Source organism: Crotalus tigris, unplaced genomic scaffold, assembly GCF_016545835.1.
Source record: "Crotalus tigris isolate CLP2741 ecotype Arizona unplaced genomic scaffold, ASM1654583v1 scf7180000017765.3138416, whole genome shotgun sequence".
Lineage (NCBI taxonomy): Eukaryota > Metazoa > Chordata > Lepidosauria > Squamata > Viperidae > Crotalus > Crotalus tigris.
This window is the reverse complement of record NW_024096620.1, coordinates 1,367,724-1,387,640: the sequence shown is the minus strand read 5'-3', so window position 1 is coordinate 1,387,640 and position 19,917 is coordinate 1,367,724. Positions and strand designations below refer to the sequence as shown.

Here is a 19,917-nt window from a genome sequence, read left to right as displayed (position 1 = left end):
GCAGGGACAAGAGACTGTGGAAGCTGCAGTCTATAACAGGGTCCCCAACCCCTGGCCAGCAACCAGCCCATACAAACAAGCAAAGTGCCATCTGCGAGATGCAGGCAGCACACAAAATCTCACCCACTCCAGTCCACTCTTTCCACATAACCGGTCCCTGGTCTCCAAAAGGTTGGTGGCCTCTGGTCTATAATATTTAGGGGAATGAGGCTAGGTACCAAATTAAGGCTGAACAATATTCAGGATTCAGAACTCATGGGATATGTATCTTTTTATGGCTTCTCTGTGAGCATACTTTCCTGTCATACTGATACTTGGGGGGGGGGAATGGAGTGTAATCTCCAATTTGTTCCTCAAAACTTCAACCTCACCCATGTGAGCTATGGCCTCACCTGTTATGGTTTAATATATTGTATCAATGGAAGATTGCTGTATCACATGATGGATTCTATGGTTGCGAATTTCTTCAAGAAATATGTTTTTTTGTCTCACAAATAAAACACCTTACAAAGGACAATTCATTTTGAACAAAAAGTACTGAACTTCATATTCTGAGAAGCTATGTACCATTTGAAGAATGAAGTTATAGGAATAACTTCTTTATCTTTGTTCTAGTAGAAATTAGCAATGTTGTCAAATGTCTCTAAGCAGATAGTTTCAAAGATGATAAATCAGATTAAGATTTAAAGCAAATGTGCTCATGCACTTTTATATACTTCTTTCTCTCTGATACATCTTCTCCAAAGGCATCATTTTTATATAATAGCCATATAATGCTATAAATGCTATTTATCTGTTATTTTAAAAAGAAAAAAGAAAACGTCTGTGGTCTAATTCTTATGAGCAACTGTACTTCACTGCCACTTAGGAAGGCCAACGCAACATTTCTGATACAACGTGATTCTGTTGTAGGTTTCTAAAACTGTGAAATCCTTTTAAAATACAAAAAGTTAATAAATAACTTTTTATTATTTTAACAATGCTATAGTTTCCATTTTTTCTATTTTATAACAAAACTAATTCTGCAAAGTTATCTTTATATCAAACTGGCTGGAAAGAGTGAGTACTTTCCACTCTTGTATATTGCATATAAAAATATACAATCCAATACCTGGCATACTCAATGGAAACTATCCTACTTATTTCAAGCACTCAAAGAACATAAGCTGCTTTATACTATCTCAAAATATAGCTTGATTGACATATCATAAGGTTTCCTTATCCATTGTTTATTGAATGAGCCAACATTGGCTGAGGTCAAACATAAACAATGGCTTATAAACCACAATTGTTAAGTTTACATAATATATTAAGCAACAACCAAACAAGTTACATTAGATCAGGGGTTCCCAATCAAGGATGCTCACACCCCCTGGGTTGCAAAAGGATATTCCAGGGGGTGTGAAAAGTTGGGTTTTCAAAATTATGGTGTATATGCATAATTCATTGCCATTATTTTGAACTTTTGTAAGGGGTGTGAGAATATATCAAAGTGTTCTACGGGTGCGGGGTATAGAAAAGATTGGGAGCTGCTGCATTAGATCTTAGCATAATGTGTGAATTCAACTCATCAGTTCAAAATTGTATGTAAATTAACTTAAAGCAGATTTTTCTAGTGTCGAACAGAGACTTTCCCATCAGGTGAGTTTTGACTCAGAGACTCATCTAGGAAAAAAAAATCCACCCCGTCTACCACTGACCTCTACAATGGTATTTACTGCCAAGTAAGAACACTAACTATAGTTCAGTATTCTTACTTGGCAATAAATATCATTGTATTTCAGTAGGGTAATAAATCACTAGATGACCAAAAATGATTCAGTCTAACTGTTTTGCTTCCTTGCTTGCTGTCGACCTAAGATTGCAAATAAGATGTGCTATAAATTATCAACATTCAATTACCTCAGCTTTATTTAAGTTTCTTAGCTTTTTAAGCTGGAAAACTTAAAAGGTCATGTGGGTAAAGAAGATGAAAAATATCACATAACAACTCTAGAGGATGTTGTAGTCAGGTAACTGCTGTTGATTAATGTCAATCAACCTGAGAATCTTTTGGCCTGCAAACCTGTGGTGGCAAGGAACATATGAAGTGGGTAGAATATTGTCAAAAAAATAAGTGAGGCCAGCATGAAAAGGAATATGGAGAGGGAAATTTTTTAATGTGATATATTTATGCTAGGAATTATACTACAGACTTTTAAAATTTGTTTCTACCCAAAGAAAGAAAATGATGCTGTTGATTCTCCACTATCATAGTTACCAGAGGGTCAAAGGGCCATACAAAATGTATAAGTATTGTAAGTTATACAGTTCTCGTTGATGGAATCAAGATACTCCATATATATATATTCAGAACTAAGTAGAAGTCTGTTAAATGAAGCTTGCTTCAAAAAAGAGAGTAGGATTTGAATATCGGTAATCTTAAGATTCTCTATCCTTCCTTCACCAGATTTAACTAAAAAAATTAAATAATTTTGTTATTACTCAATAGTAATAGCTGCATTCATTACTGCGAGAAAAAAAATCCATATTTATTTTATAGTAAAAATCTTGCTATAATACCCAGTAAGCACAAAAACATCCTGGGTTCAAAGAAAACAAGTCTGTTTGTATTCAACAGATTAAATCAATAGTGGTATCCCAAAAGCACACCTTTTTCATGGCAACTTCCTTCTAGAATGGCATCTGTAAAGGTTCTAGTTTGATGATGTTCTAGAAGATACAGAAAACTTGGTTAATTTCCTAGGCTATGAGAAAGAATGATGGTGAGCCATTGTAAGTCAAAGGTTATGGCTTTTGCAAAAAGTCCAAAACTGTACTCATGGTATTTAAATAGCTATAAAATAGAGCAGATAACTATCTTTAAGTACATAGGGGTGGTCATCCATGCCACTGGCTCATGAAAAGCCCATGGACAATATGTGACTGCCTCTGGCCAATGATCAGCGAACGCCATTCTTAATTTTTTCCGCACAAAGGAAAAACACTATGTTCCAGCCGCAATTAAGCTTTTTCTGGCCAAGTTGCTAGCACAGCTTCTCTACAGGACCTTGCTCGGACCCTCACCTTCGTGTTTTACACCATTGGAAAGAATCCAATCCAAATTTATTAGAACAATTCTCCAGCAGCGCTGTGTCCCAAATGCACTACTGTGCCTGGAGACAGGATTAATAAAAGTTGAAGCAAGAATCTGTATAGCTTCCTTAAATATCTGGCTAAGGCTTAATTGCTTACCGCAAGGCCTTCCTCCATTAATTCTTCAAGATAAATTCTCCTCTTCATGGATCAAGGCAATTGAGTCCAATCTTGCCAAACCAGGCTTCTCATCAGCCTCAATTCTCAAATTGGATTACGATCAAGCAAAACAAACCTCGCAACTAAGGATAGAGGACATCAAGAGGCAAGTGGACTTAGGTATAGCACTGATGTTTCTGGCTCCATACTCTATTAAATATGTTGTCACATCTGCCAGTTCTCTTAGTCAGTTGGAGTCAGTAAACCATCAGAAAGCATTTTCGCTTGCACAGTGCCATGCATTTCCATTGGCCGTCCTGTACAGCAAGTATAAAAAGACACCACTGACTGGAAGACTCTGCTTCTGTGGCTCAGGAGAGATGGAGACCATTGGACACATTATTCCTTTGATGTTCCTTTTACAGAGCTATTCAAAAAAACCATATCCTCCCCATAATTGATAGGTATCCTGGTTGTTCAGAAAGTATTTATCTTCAGTGGCTGCTTAAGGATGAGCAGGCAGTGATCACGGCGCAGGTGGCTAGATTCTGCGCAGCAGCATTGGGGATTCACCAGAAACATAAATAAATATTTTAGATCTTTTTAATAATCTTTTAGACTATACTCAATGTATTTTTATTGTCAGGTCAGTATGGTTCAGTTTTTCTGAAGGTAGCTAGGTTTTGTAATACTGTCTGTAAAACTAGGCAGACCTTGATCACCCATTGATTACATCATTAATTTGTAATATATTGCTATGTCTTCTTATGTCCGGTTCTGTTTAGTTTTGTTTTATTTGAATGTTTAATTTATGTGTTGGCCTATGGCTGTAATAATAAATAATAATAAACACAACAACTTCCAGTCCTTAATATGATTCCTAAAAAGAGAAAGTCCCATTCAAATGCTAAAGTAAAACATATATTCTAAAAACTGATTTCCTACTAGAATCCAAAGTACCGTATGTTCCTTATTTTCTACAGCTGTTGACACAGCTCTTCCATTGCCTGTATTCTATTATTATGTTTATTGTTTAGAAACTATTACACTGGTATAAACTTTCATGGGACACAAAAGAAAGAAATAATTCAATTATGCAGGTTACCCTTAATTTCAAATGATGACTAAAAGCTCCATCACTCCCAGGTAGCTGAGGTCCAACATTTTTTAGCAGTACTAAGGTAGAAAACATTTTACATGTTTTATATTCAGGAATGATACAAATAAAGAATGTTATTGGCAGCTTTCCTAGGTTGAATTTGTATAAGAAAAAAAATTTAAAGCACATTTTTCATCTTTACTATTTCTGTTGAATTACCAACTTCGTTAATTCAACAAGACAGAATGTGGGGAAAAAACAGATATTTCTGAAACTGAGAGGACAAACACTTATTAATGCTTCACAATCCAACAATAGCAAGCAATCCTATACTACAATTTAGAAGACCAAGTAATACTCCCATTTATGATTTTGGCACCTTCCAAAAAGCAAAATATTGCTTTTTCTCAATTAGTACCAATTATAGCAGAATAAGAGAAAATTGTTTGTATGAGACAGCATATAAAGAATATTTAGCACAGCATACAAGACAAAGATGACAGAACAGTGTGTGTATTAAAAAGTATTTAGATAAAATTTCACTTACTAAGAGATAATTTTGATATATTATTTTTTATATTCTTTGGGCAGAACCAACTGCAACCCAGCACATACCACCTCCATGGAAATTAAGAATCTTTCCCTGACAGATTCAGTAGCCCTTCAGATTTTAGAATTGTCTCACATAGGACTTCCATACATATAAATCATAATAATGTAATAATAAAATAAATAAATTTGGCAGTTAATTAAATTACAAACAACTGCTACATGCATTAATTTAAAATAAAGAAGTAATTCTAAAGCCAGTCAAGAAATATACAACTGGTCCTCAACTTAGTACCACAACTGAGTCCAAAAGTTCTGTTGCTAAGCAAAACAGTTGTTAAGTGAATTTTGTCCCATTTTAAACTTTTCTTTCCACAATCCACTGCAATTGTTAAGTTAGTAACATGATTTTAAGTGAATTTGGCTTCTTTAGTGATACTGCTTATCAGAAGGTCAAAAAAGGTGATCACATGATCCTGTCGCACTACACCCGTCATAACTATGAATTTGTTTCAAAGCATCTGAATTTTGATGACATGGGGAAGCTGCAATGGTTGTAAAATGTGAAAAATGGTCATAAGTCACTTTTTTCAGTGATGCTGTAACTGCAAACAGTCACTAAACAAATGGTTGTAAGTCAAGGACTACCTGCAATTTTATAGACCAAAGGTTGTTTCCCATCCACAAAAGAATAATACTGGAAGTATCATACTGGTTTTACTAATCTAGGAATTATCTAATTTACATACTAATTGTTTATTAATGGTTTATATACAATAGACTGCAATTTTTAAGTTTACAGAACATGTTAGACCATTAATTTTGATTTACAAATAGAGTCGCTAAATTTTATCACATGCTCGGCCAAATCAAACCAAACCAAACCATACCATACCATACCATACCAAACCAAACCAAACCAAGCCCAATCACATTATAACATGAAGTGTGGAAAACGCACACAACTCTGGCTAACTGTGCAGTATAAATACAGCATCGGAAATATTACTGCATTAGTAACAACAAAATATTTTACATTCAAAGAACATTGTTTCTGGAACAAAACACAATTTTGAGTTTAAATGAGCTGTTCTGACCTTCCCAGAAGTATTCTGGCATTGTTTAGACCAGAGATCTTCAAACTTGGCCCTTTTATGGCTTGTGAACTCCCAGAATTCCTCAGCCAGCATGAGGAATTCTTGGAGTTGAAGTCTACAAATCATAAAAGGGCCAACTTTGAAGACCCATGGCTTAGATCATTCTGCAAGAACGTAAACAGCCCCATTTTGTTCCCAAAGCAGCTCCTTCAAATAAAAAAACTGTTGTCTGGAACTTGAAACACCTCAAATAGCATTTGACTCCCTGGGTATCTAAAATTTTTGGTATGTCCAGTTTTGAAAGGCATGTTTATAAATAGTGATAGTGTTAAAATACCTACGGTATTCACTTTCAAAGAGCTTAGACAATGCAATAAAGATGCTTAGCAATTTGAGATGCATATGAAGAAAAATACACTGAAATGAAAAGGAGTATAAAAAATGAATGACCAAATTAAATTTTAAAAAGTAGGCATGCAGGATTCTGACACAGACAGAAGCCTTAGAAAACATGTCACTGACTCACCAATCCATTGTTTGGCTGAAGCAAGGAAAAAAAGCCAAATATTATTAGAATATATTAGAGGAAGATGTTTACAAAAACCAGGTAGGAACCTTCCAATTTACTTGAGCTCTAGTCTAAAAAATACTAGTTATGTGGGACCAAATTATCATTATATTACAACCTGGTCTGTAATTTCTATGTAAATTTTCAAATTTATAAATATTACTTCATTGCTGATATTTCTGCAAGGAAAACATTTTTATCTAATATTTAAGGTACTAAGAAATTGTGCAGCTCTCTATAGAAATCTCATTACTTTTATAAAATATTGCAAACTTCCATAAAAATATTTGGTATTCCAAAGCAACTTCAAAGCACAATCTGATTTGTATTGAAGAAAGCTTCAGTATCCAAAGAATGTTCATTCCGAGACATATATTATAGGTTCAACTGGTAGGGGAAAATAATTAAATTAAGTTAAATGAAAGTAATTATATTAAGCTTGTGTTTTGGAAACCATTGTCCATAAAGTTTCATGGATCCAAGTAAGAATTTCAATTTATCCCTTTACCTATATAAACCTTTGTTCGCACAACACACTAAATCATAAACCAACCAACCAATTATTAGCTAAGTATTCTATGCAAGTCAACTGTATATTTAATTTAGAAGTATACTATGTGAAGCTGCAAATTGATATATTTTAAGTTATATTTTTATAAAAAATAACTCAAAACAGTGATATAACTATAGTAATACTCTTTCACCTAATACCTTTGCCATAATAACCAAACTGTGATGTGAATTGAGCTGAGACAGAAGGGCTGAGAGACTCAAAGTCACCCAGCCTCCATTCATGCTTAAGATGGGGTTACTACTCCATCTTAGTGTCCTGGTTATAACGGATACCATAGGCTGGAGCAGATGGAGTTTCAAGGGAGACCATGATGAAATTGGATGGAGCCATGGAGAGGACTAAGAGTTATTTTGGGTAAGAGGGAGATTTTCAGGAAATACTTGCTTTTAAATTATACCATAATTACATTACATTACATACTACAAATCTCTCATTCTTCTGCCTCAGAAAAGGTGGGAAAGCACATGACTGACTATAATCATCCCTATTCAAGGTGCCACCAAAAGAGAAGTGGGAGACTCAGAGCTAGCATGGTCTTTAGTTATTTTCAAAGATATTGTAAAATACCTGGCTAATGATCTCACATAATTTCATAAATAAAAGCACTGTCCTTATTTATAATTAGACAAAAGTTTTAGTTAATAAAATATGACTTGTTTCAATAAATTATACTTTAAATCAATTCTGAATACCATGCAGGACAATATAGTGTCTTCAAAACATTCAATCTCTAATTACTGCTAGAAATTCCTAAGTATCTCAGCAGCCTAGAATAAAAGTCCAATAAAGAAAAAAAAATTATCACCAGAGCAACCAAAAAGCATTTCATTAAATTCAGGGGTTTTTTACACTCCCTAACAAATGTTATTGTGTCTGAGAATATTATACTTGTAGGGCCTAAATGAACAAAGGACACCAATCTCTTGTGACCTCTTTGCAATTTACAACAAAATCTTACATATTTTTAAGAAGGTCCAATATGTGCAATGAAAATAAATATATTTTACCTGGATGATCCTGCCAGTAGCACATGCTTGTCTCAAAGATTAAGCCATGCATGTCTAAGTACACACGGGCGTGACAGTGAAACTGCGAATGGCTCATTAAATCAGTTATGGTTCCTTTGGTCGCTCCCACCATTACTCGGATAACTGTGGTAATTCTAGAGCTAATACATGCCGACGACGCTGACCTCCGGGGATGCGTGCATTTATCAGACCAAAACCAACCCAGGCTCGCCCCGGCCACTTTGGTGACTCTAGATAACCTCGGGCCGATCGCACGCCCATGTCTGATTTTTAATCGAGTTCTAACTAACATTTTGATGATACAATTACTTTTTCTGATTTACTGATTTTTATTTGTTACTTTTGATTGTTAGGATTTATTTTTTATTTTATTTTATTTCCTTTTTTGTGTGATTTTATTAGTAGTGTTTACTTAATAGATTAACATATTTGTTTACTAATTATTTTTAATATGTTACAGTTTAAGCTTTGTTAAAAATGGTTGAATATGATACTTACTTATTATTATGAACTAGACAGTTGCTTGTTTGTTGAAATATGTGATTGTACCTATCCTTATTTTACCCTAATCCCCTTTTTCCTTCCCCTCCCCCTTTCCTTTTTACCCTTCCCTTTACCATACCTGTATTTTCCTATTTTTCCTTACCTATATAAATTTAATAAAATTTTGTTAAAAAAGAAAATAAAATAAATATATTTAAAATTATAGCTTTGGTTAATATTAATGTTGGAGTGGTGTCACCATCACAAAGCCTCTTTCATATAGGAATTAATAGGAGAGTTTATGTAGCTAAATCATTATCAGTGTGATAATATCGTACCTACAGCTTATTATATACTTTGGACACTTGCTAGGAAACTGATTATTCATTATTTCTTTTCTCACGTCCATCCAATTTTCTTGCAAGCAAAAACTGATCCTGCTATATCTAAGGCAACATGAAAATTATCTCTGTGGTACTGTGTGCATGATAGACCATTCATATAGCATCACTTGATAACTTGCATGTATGAATACATTCGTTTAGAATTTTCTGTTTGGCTGGCTAAACTTCCTTGCTAGAAAAGATATCCCCATGATATTCATAATGTCAGGTTCTTATTTTTTCAGCAACATAGTTCTGAAATTTTGCTGAGACTTCTCTTTGACCAGCTGGATGCTTCTGTTCTGCCAGAGCACTGCAAAAATACCACTTTACACTATGTATATGTCCTTATGAGGACCGATTAGTAAAGTCCATGAGCCATATATTTTACTCCTCTACAGTTATACCCAGGCAGCTTTTAACACTTGCCCTAAAAAAAAGCAACTCCCTGACGGAAAACATGACTTGTATTTATTGGTTTTCCTATTCAACCATTATTCAGATATATCCTATCAGATTGCTCAGTTTTATGACTCCATAAGTACCATCCATCATCTCTCCTTCAATTTCAAAAATGACACTAAACTTTTTCAGACATATATACACACACACACACCACGCGTAAAAAATATATGGATAGAAAACAGATACAAATAAACTCAGAAGCACACACATATTCTGTGTGCGTGTGTGTGTGTGTGTGTGTGTGTGTGTGTGTATGTGTATGTAAACACACAATCCTTGTTTAGCAATCACAATTGGGACCAGCAATTTAAGTAAAATTTTAGTAGCTAAATGAAAATCACATGACTGTGACTGCTTACAGTTTTATTTCAATTTTCTTTTGCTTTTTGTTATTTCCTTGAGCTGAACTGAGCTTTCTTTTTGAGGATATCTTGGTATCGTTCAAATAACCAAATGAAAATAAGATCAGAGATGTTATGAAGATCATAAATGGGAGAACTCATCACTAAGTTGATTTTCAGCACCACTGTAATTTTGAACAGTTACTAAATGAGGACAACCTGTGTGCCTGTGTATGTTATGTTTGTAATTTGTTTTCATTTGGATGTGATTGCTGGTTTTATTATCATAATGAAGGTTTTATTGTTAATGTTTTGCCCTTTTTCTTTTTTCTTTTACTTTAACTTAAATATCAATATTCAACAGCAAAGCAATAATATAAAATATACTGATCAAATATGATTCAATTAATAAACCACAAGTCACTAATTTAAATACCAGTGTTGTGCAAACCAGTACAACCATTGTCATTTAGTACATTGACCAAAGTACTAACCAAAATCAACAATGGCTTCATTCACATAACATGCTTATTCTATTATCAATTGAATGGTTTACTCAGTCAAACATTCTGGATTTGTATCATAAAATAAACCACAAACTAATCACAAAGCATGGTACACACAAAATACTATGCTAATAGTATGCTAATATGAACCACAATATAATTTGTGGTTCAATGCATTGGTTTAAATCAGCCATCATGTTTTCTTTAATGTGATGCATGAACCAATCCTGCATTCATTGCATCAGTCAAATGGTATTTAATGGGAGAAAGAAAAAGGAGCATATAAGAGAATAAAGCATTTTAATCCCTGAGATTTTTAAATGTGCTTATTAATAAATAATTTCCACTTTTAATATAATTTCTCCTCTTGGCTAACAACCAGCTTTCACTCTGTATTTGAATTGGGAAACTGGTCAAAGTAAATCAAGTGACTTTTATCACTATTGAAACTAAGGTCTTACATAAATATGACCTTTGTGTCATTCTCAGCTCTTTGAACCGTACAAGTATTATACTAGGAACAAGCAGTTATTTTAAAAAGATACTATTCCAAAAAAGAAAGAAAAATTTTATGCTATGCAAGATAGTCTCCATAAATTCACAAGAACTGAATTTATATTGCTAAGAAATAGGAAATTGTTTTTCAAACCAAGAAAAGTTTGCAAGTTGAAGAAATTGCAGATAGAAATGGCATTTCAAAGCCACTTTATTATTTATTACAGAGGAAACCGAATCCTGTGGCCATGAGATATTGCTGGATTATAAATGTCATTATTTCTTACCAGTGGCTATGTTGGCTTCAGCTAATGGAAAGTGGACTCCAACAACATGCACAGCCTCCCAATCCATTTTTAAAGATTGAATTCCTGGGCAGATGTACTGTGGAATAAATCCATTAATAAATGTGACTAAGCCCAAATTCATTTTGCAAGAACCAGAATGGATCTTAATATTCCAGCAGATGTCTTACTGTGAACCACAGGCCTTAGCCTACAGCTATTTTCTAGAAAGGAACCAAGAACCCAGAGGATAATCTGAATGTACTCAAAATACTTTTCCTTTTGCCCTGCAAACTCTTTAGAATATTCACTAAAAATTGGGGATGTAAGAGAAAAACAAATAGATCTACCGATTGATCTACTAATGGGCATGGATCCTAATAAAACAATCAGATCTCTATCATTAAAAGGCAATATTCTGAAAAGGCACTATCAGATCTGGGGAAAATTTGTTAAACTCTGGCAAAGCTTTGTGGAAACTGGGCTACATAAAATAATTGGACTAAATGGATAATTAGCAAGATTTAGCAGAGTACTTGAGCAAGATCATTATGCAACTCTCAGTCTCCGTTCTTCTCAACAGGCGCTCAGCTTGTTCCCATCCACTGCCTCAGCCACCAGGGAAAGGCCAGAAGACTGAAGCAAATCCTCTTCCTCGCTTTCCCTATTCAGATCCGGAAGCAGCGCGGCTGGGCTCCACTACCTAAAGCGGGCCAAACGACCCAAGGACAGGCCCTAGGTCACACCGTGCTGCCCATTTCGGCAGTCCAGCTAGCCAAGGCCTGCCTGCAGAAAGCCCGGATTAGAAGCCATTCGCGCAAGGGAGCAGTGCCAGCAACTATTCGCGCTGCTCTCCGCGCTCCAGACTCTGGGACTTACCTTGGCAGCCATGCTTTACCTTGTACAGACGGCCCCTTTCGCCGGCACCCGCGAACGAAGGCAAGTAGTAAGCGGCGCCGGGACTGACGCGCCAACCAGCCGAGAGGAAGGACCGCTTCTGCACGCCCATTGGCTGAAACCAACCTCCAAGAGCAGCTGGAACGCGCGTGATCCGCCGGTGTCCTCGGGCCTGGCGCGGCTGACGCGAAAGTGGTTAAGCAAATCCATTCCTGGAGTGGCCCCGAGTGGGCTTCGCGCCGAGCGAAGCAGTTTGATCTGCTGTTGCAGCCGCGTCCGTGGAGTGGAAGCGCTGTCTTTTCTGCCCTGGGACAGATCGATTAAATAAAAAGGAAAAAGATTCAAAGGAAATCTACAAAAACGGTTGCCTTGCCAACTTGAGATGAAGCTGAATAACGGAGAACATTTTTTTTTCTCAAAAGTTTATATCTCCCTTCTAAAATGTCGCAGTTTGCTTGGCATTCATATACGTTTCTCAAGGATAGACACGTCTCCTATCGCAAAAGTGTTAAGAAGTAGTATGGCCAGGTTAAGAAAAACAAGTTCATGATGGCTCACAGACTTAAGTAAATCCCCGATTTGGAGGAAAGGGTGCCAGATATATGGCACACATAACACTAATACTATGTGAGCTGCACTGGTTACCAGTGTGTTTCCGGATGTAATTCAAGATGCTGATGGTTACTTATAAAGCCATCATAGGTTTGGGATCATGGTACTTGAAGGATCACTTTTTTTTTCAGAGTTTCCACCCGTCTACCCTAGATCAAATAGGATGGGCATGCTGCAGACTAGAAGACCAGTTTATTCTGCAGCTGTCCCTGCCCAGGGGAACATCCTCGTTTTGGAAATCAGAATTTCCTCATCCCTATTAGACTTCTGTAAAGTTTTAGAAACTTGGCTATGTTCCTTAGCCTGAAGTGTACATGTGCCAAAGATCCTGCCTTCTGGCTATATATTGTTAGTAGCCCAGATATCTTGCTTTGTATATACTTTGAATTAGATGTTTTAATTTTTTTACTGGTTTAATGCTTTTTACTGTTTCTGTTGTTTTAAGATGTTTTTAAGATATTAATTGTAATATGTTTTGAATTGTGAGTGCCCAGAGTCTTTTGCTGAGATGGGCAGCTATAGAAATTGAATGAATTAATGAGAAAAGTATTAGGTATATATGCTGCCTTGAACTATTTAAAAGTAGGGAGATTTAAAATAACATTAAAACATATAAAACTATTAGATTATAAACCTTTAAAAAATGGCAGTAAGTCTAGATTCTGATGTACAATCTCCTTATTCCATTCTAGAACCTGAGGGGAAAATCCAGGTCTTTAGTGCATTTCGGAAGGCTAGGAGGACAGAGGCTTGCCAAATTTCAGGGAGAAGAGTATTTGAAAATACAGAGATTGTCAAAATACAGAATATAAAAAAGGCATGCTTCAGTGCAGTGCAGTGAGGCACATTAGCCAATATATTTTAACTCATAGTTGTACGTATTTGCAGAATAAGTCTTATGTGACAAACATAGGGAGGATTTACTGATAGCATTCCAAACCAGAAGCAAATAGTATAAGTTCATCAACATAATAGGCAAAAATGTTAGTGATACAGCAGGTTGTGTGAGCGCAATTATATATATTGTTATAGCCATTAAAGTGGAAGGATTCCATAAACATTATTATTACAACAAAGCAATATAGTGAGCATTTACGATGCTGGATTTATGATCACAAGACCCAGGTTCAACTTTACCTTCAGCCACAGAGGTTCACTAGATAATTTTGACCATTTGCTCTCAGACCAACCAATCTCACTGTTGTTGCAGAAAAAAAATGACACAATGCATCTTGTGTATGCTGCTTTGGGCTTCTAATTTTTATTTTCTTTAAATGAACAAACCAATATTTCTATCAAACTTAACCAGGCCAGCCTTAAAAACATGAGTGGTTTTGCTTGAAGTGGTTTCTTTGTGGTTTATCAGGTCCTTTGAATCCAATCATATAATGTTAGGGCTGAATATGTGTAAACCAGATAATGGTTTATTCAGTAAACCATAGTTGGCTTAGTGTATTTAAATATAGACGATATTGTTCCTTAAAACAAATTAGGTTTACACGTGACATGAAATCATAAATTGGTTTATTTACTTTAGGGTTAAAGTAATATACAAACCCACCTATTTTTGGTTTATCATAATTGTTTATCAGCTATTATTTATGGCTTAGTACAATATGTAATCCAGACAATTGTGGTTTACTCAATAAACTAGAGTTAAGGAAATGTGGCTTAGGATAATGCCAACCATAGCAAAAATTTGTTATTTCCAGTGGAATTTCGACAGGCTTTTGCACTCAGAGAACTTAATGAGACATTTTGCATAGTTTAGATGCATGATTGCATCCTAAATTTTATTAAAAATAGGACATTAAGTCCTGATGTTTTATTTGTTATAGATGAAGTTAATCTAATGCAGCCTTCTTTGGTCTGATTCTCTTCAGATGTTCTGAAAATATAAATTCTATATTTTACAGATAAATTTATCAGAAATTCAAAAATTTTAGAGCAATATCCAAGGCAAAACAAAGTGGGTTTGGATGCAAGGGACCTCATTCTTAACTCTGGATGATGTTACATTACCTCAGAAAGAGCCACTGTGCAATTTTTAGGTCTTCCTGTATTCATGACTCCTTAAAAAGCAGGTGGAAGCCCTGGCTAGGAGGGCTTTGGTGCAACTTCATGTTGTGCAACAATTGCACCGTTACCTGGATCATGTGGTAATTCATTCCCTAGTCCAGACATGTCAAACACAAAGCCTGGGGGCCGGATGTGGCCCGTGAAGTGGTTTCATGTGGCCCGCAAAGCCATCCTGGAAACAGTGAGGGAACGGCCCCCTCTGCCTGGCCCTGCGCAGGCTGGCTGGGAGCCAATGTACAATTTTGGGGTGGCTATCTATGCTGAAATGTATTCAGTCTTAGCTCCACAAGGCCGTCCGGAAACAGTGAGGAACCAGCCCCTGCTACGTTGCCCCGGCCTCCTGGGGAGGTGTTACCCTTTGTGAGGAATGAAGAAATGGACCATGCCTTGGCGCTTGTCCCACCCCTTTCCGTCAGAGACCCTCAGATCTGTCCCACTCCTGCCCAGGCCACCATAGGCACGCGAACAATGTAGAGCTGGCTACACCCACCCAGTAGGCCACACCCACTCCACGCCCACCCAGTAGGCTGCACCCACCCTGGCCACACTCACGCAGCCCCCCAAGGGCACCCGCAATGCTGATGCAGCCCTCAATGAAATTGAGTTTGACACCCCTGCCTTAGTCATCTCTTGGCTGGATTATTGCAATGCACTCTACATGGGGCTATTCTTGAAAAGTATTTGGAAACTACTGATGCTGCAGAATGCAGCAATATGCACAGTTTTGGGAGCTTCTTGAGCTGCACATATGACACTGTTACTGCACTAGCTGCATTGGTCACCAGTTTGCTTCTGAATCCAATTCAAGGTATTGATTGTTATCTTTAAAGCCTTACATGACAAAGGTCTAGGCTAGGGTATCTGAGGAGCTGTCTCTCCCCCATGGAACTAGCCTGCCCGACTCATGCCAGCGGAAGAGGACTGCTACAGATCCTGTTTGCTAAGGAATTTGAGGAAATGGATTCAAGGAAAAGAATCTTTTCTGCTGTGGCCCCATCCCTGTGGAACAGTCTACCATCAGATGTTAGAACTAATTCCACCCTTTCGGAAGGGTTTGCCAGTTGGCCGAGGGTTCCCAGGAAGTGGCATACTGCTAGCCATGGCTGATGGGATAAGAATACCTCATCCCCATAATATCCTTCTTTTGATTTTGTAATCTTAATTTATGTAATCTTAATTTTTGTAATCTTAATTTATGTAGTGTTAATGTTTTAACATTTTAATTATTTTTCTACTTATTTTATAACTTGTAAGCCACCTAGAGTCACCTTATAAGAAAGATGGGTAATATAAAAATTTAATAGATAAACATACCTAGAAAGCTTCTAGTTGGAACACACTGAATTTATTTTTTCTTTGCAGAAGTTTGTTTTAAATAGAAAAAGAATAAAGAATTTCTAATATGTGCTCATCTCTCTCTCTCTCTCTCTCTCTCTCTCTCTCTCTCTCTCTCTCCCTCTCCCTCTCTTTTCAGAAAGTCCGATTTAATTGTGAAGAAGAGCTTCTTCTAAGCATTGAGATAAATAAATGCATATGCTTGTGCTCAGGCTGAAACTGAAATTCTAAACATTTACCTGGGGAATTAGATTAATTTCCAAGTAGACATGTATGGAATTCTGATTGTAAGCTTGCATGTAGGTCTCACTTCAAAACACTTGAAATTTTTTCAGATTATCAGTATTAGATAAAGACTTTTCACTTGCTCACTGTAATTGCAGCATATAAAAGAAACCAGCATGGCTGCATAAAGAACTCTCTGATAAATTGAAAGACAAAAAGAATAAGACAAAAGAGGAACACATAACTAAGGCCAGAATATCAGCAAATAGCCCAAGCAAATAGCAAAGATGAAATCAGGAAAGCTAAGGCTCAAAATGAACTAAGGCTTGTGACAAAGTAAAAAATAACAAACAAACAAAAAAGCTTCTTTCAATATATAAAAAACAAGAAAAAAGTTAAGGAACTGATTAGTCCATTAGTGGGGGAAAGTGGCAAGCATTAGGGAGAAAGCAAACTACTTGTTTTTTGTATCTGTCTTTACACTAAGGGAAAAACAGTGCAATCTATCAAAAACAGTACTGTAAAAAACAGATTACAAACAAATTAAAATAGCCAAATGGCAGGTGAGCACTTGTCCAGCCTAGACGAGTTAAATCAGGGCTTCTCAACCAGTAGTACAGGTATCACAAGTGGTACGCAGCCCTGCCTAGCCAAGTGTAGTGGGGGAGGGAAAGAGCCAGCGCAGGCAAAGACTTACTTTGAGAGAGTCCTCTGGAGCTGCAGAGTGGCTGGGGTGAGGCAAAGGCTCTAGGCTCACTTCTGACTCACCCTCCCCCATGAGAAAGGAGGATGAGGGGGGCAGAGATTGGAGAGGCTATAAAAGGAGGCAGTTTGGGCGGGAGAGGGAGAGAGATGGAAAAAAGCAGCAGCCTTGGGAGGAAGTGGTCAGCTCTAGCTGCACTGAAGGGAAAGGAGGAGGAGGAGGTGGGAGAAAAGGAGAGATCATGCAAGCCAGCCAGCCATGAGCTAATCTACAACTGCTGTGGCAGCCACCTGTGCTGGCAGCAGCAAACAGGCAAGAAATGCAGTGGAGGAGGGGTCACACTTCAAGAGGAATGAAAAAAGGCATCAATGGCTGGAGGTGTGGCACAGAGGGAGGGAGAGTGAAAGAATTCTTGTGTGCTTTTGTGACTTTGAAGTTCTGGGATTTGTGCAATGTAGGCTTGGTGTTCTTAAAGAGTGTTTGGCAATTTCTATTTGGCTGATGGCTGCAATGGTCATAAGTGTGAAAAATGGTCATAAGTCATTTCAGCGCAACTGCAACTTTGAACAGGTTTTTTTTGATTATCAAGTTTTTGACACTTTGCTAGGTGATACGCGAATATTGCCATATCCTAAAAGTGATACAATCGGTGAAAAGGTTGAAAAGCCCTGAGTTAAATCACCAGGACCCAAGGTTCTGAAGGAACTGGCAGATGTGATCTCAGAAACACTGAACTATTTATTTATTTATTTATTTATTTATTTATTTATTTATTTATTTATTTATGAGACTTATATACCACTTTAAGTGCAAGCACTCTCTAAGCGGTGTACACCAGTAAGCAATGTGTATATATATATATATATATATATATATATTTACATTGCCCCCAACAATCTGGGTCCTCATTTTACCTACCTCGGAAGGATGGAAGGCTGTCAACCTTGAGCCAATGAGATTTGAACCGCTGACCTGCTGAACACAGTCAGCTAAAGTGGCCTGCAGTACTGCACTCTAACTGCTGCGCCACCTCGGCTCTATATCTTTCAAAGATCCTGGAGGACTGAAAAGGGCTGATTTTTTCCGGGGGGGGGGGGAAATGGATCCAGGAACCTACAGACCTGACCTCAATACCTGTAAAGATTCTGGAAAAGATAATCAAGTAACCAATCAGTGAACACCTAGAAGCAAACAGTCAAAACCAAACGCCAACATGGGGGTTTGTCAAAAACAGATTATGCCAAACAAATCTTATTGAGCAGATGACAAAATTAGTGGATTAGAGGAATGCTGTGGATATAATTTACTTGGACTTCAGTAAGGCATTTGATAAAGTATTTGTTAAGATAGAAAAATGTGGGTGAGACAGCATCACCATCAGATGGATTCGTAGCTGACTGACCGGCTGTACTCAGCATGTGGTCCTCAATGGAATAGCATCTACATGGAGGGAAGTGTGTTGTGGGGTGCCCCAGAACTCTGTTTTGGGCCCAGTGTTCTTCAACTTCTTCATCAATGATTTGGATGAGGGGATAGATGGGGAACTCAAATTTGCAGACAACACCAAGTTGGCAGGAATAGCCAACACTCCAGAAGATAGGCTTAAGATACAGAAGGATCTTGATAGACTTGAACATTGGGCACTATCTAACAAAATGAAATTCAATGGTGAAAAAAATAAGGTTCTACACTTAAGCGGAAAAAAAAAAACCCCAAATGCACAGGTACAGTATAGGTGGTACCTTGGTCAGTAGTAGTAATTGTTGGAATCCTAGTGGACGATCACTTAAATATGAGCCAGCAGCTGCCAAAAAACCCAACACTGCTAGGCTGTATTAACAGAGAAATAGAATCAAGATCACATGAAGCATTAGTACTATTTTATAATGCCTTGGTAAGATCACACTTGGAATACTGCATTCAGTTTTGGTCACTGCAATGTAAAAAAGATGTTGGGGCTCTAGAAAGAATATAAAGAAGAGCAACAAAGTTGATCAGAAGACTGGAAACTAAAACATATAAAGAAAGGTTGCTGGAATTGGGTATGTCTAGTTTAATGAAGAGAAGGACGAGGGATGACATGATAGCAATATTCCAATATCTCAGGGGCTGCCACAAAGAAGAGGGATTCAAGCTATTTTCCAAAGCATCTGAAGGCAGGCAAGAAGCAATGGATGGAAATTAATCAAGGAGAGAAACAACCCTGAACTAAGGAGAAATTTCCTGAGAGTTAGAACAATTAATCAGTGGAACTTCTGCCTCCAGAAGTTGTGAATGCTTCAACACTGGAAGTTTTTAAGAAGAGACTGGACAATCATTTGTCTGAAATTGTATAGGTTTCCTCCCTGAGCAGAGGGGTTGGACTAGAAGACCTCCAAGATCTCTTCCAACACTACTACTACTACTACTACTACTACTACTACTACTACTACTACTACTATTATTGATATTATTACATCTCCCACTTTCTAGCTATAACTCTGCCTTTTAAGGAAATATCCTGATTTCCAATTTTGAACCACATCTGGAAACAGGAAACAGTATTAAAATCAATAAAGCAGGCATTAATACAAGGTTTGAGTTTAAAAACTGGTTCAGTTCTAGGATAGGGTTAATTAGAGTATTGTGTGAACCCAGTCTATTAAACTTGCAGCAAAACTGGGTTCACAATAATAAATTTGGCTGCTGCCTGTCTCCTGGCAGTTCCAAGCATTGTTTAAAACATTAAAAACAAGAAAAACAACAAGAGACAAAGAAAAAAGATAAAAGATGGCAAAATAACAAACCATATAGGAAAAGAGAAAACAACCCACATAGTTTAAAGAGGGCTTTCTTGCCAAAGGCCTGGGCAAAGAACCAAGTCTTCAAGACCCTTCAAAACACCAGTGGATAGGGAGGGGTGTTCAAATCTTGGGGGAAGTTTCATTCCAGAGAACAGGCACCGCTGCAGTTGCTGCTGT

General features: G+C 37.1%; 1 protein-coding gene and 1 long non-coding RNA gene across 4 annotated transcripts in view; one reads left to right on the top strand and one right to left on the bottom strand.

Annotated features, from left to right (window-relative positions):
• SLC25A13 (solute carrier family 25 member 13) overlaps positions 1–12,121 on the bottom strand; it is a 167,827-nt gene extending 155,706 nt beyond the window's left edge. The window contains exons 1-2 of one of the 3 annotated variants that reach the window (XM_039341458.1): positions 11,986–12,090; positions 6,506–6,520 (exon numbers count right to left, since the gene is read on the bottom strand). In XM_039341458.1, coding sequence (XP_039197392.1) covers positions 6,506–6,520; positions 11,986–11,997 — 27 coding nt within the window. In that variant the 5' untranslated portion in view covers positions 11,998–12,090. Of the gene's footprint in view, positions 1–6,505; positions 6,521–11,109; positions 11,207–11,985 lie in introns of those variants that run through there. The other 2 variants (XM_039341459.1, XM_039341460.1) reach the window with 2 other exon arrangements.
• LOC120307141 lies at positions 8,128–15,616 on the top strand. Its single transcript, XR_005556458.1, has 3 exons — positions 8,128–8,277; positions 9,950–9,953; positions 15,606–15,616. It is a non-coding gene; the product is annotated as an uncharacterized LOC120307141 (long non-coding RNA).
• Positions 15,617–19,917: the final 4,301 nt, after the last annotated feature.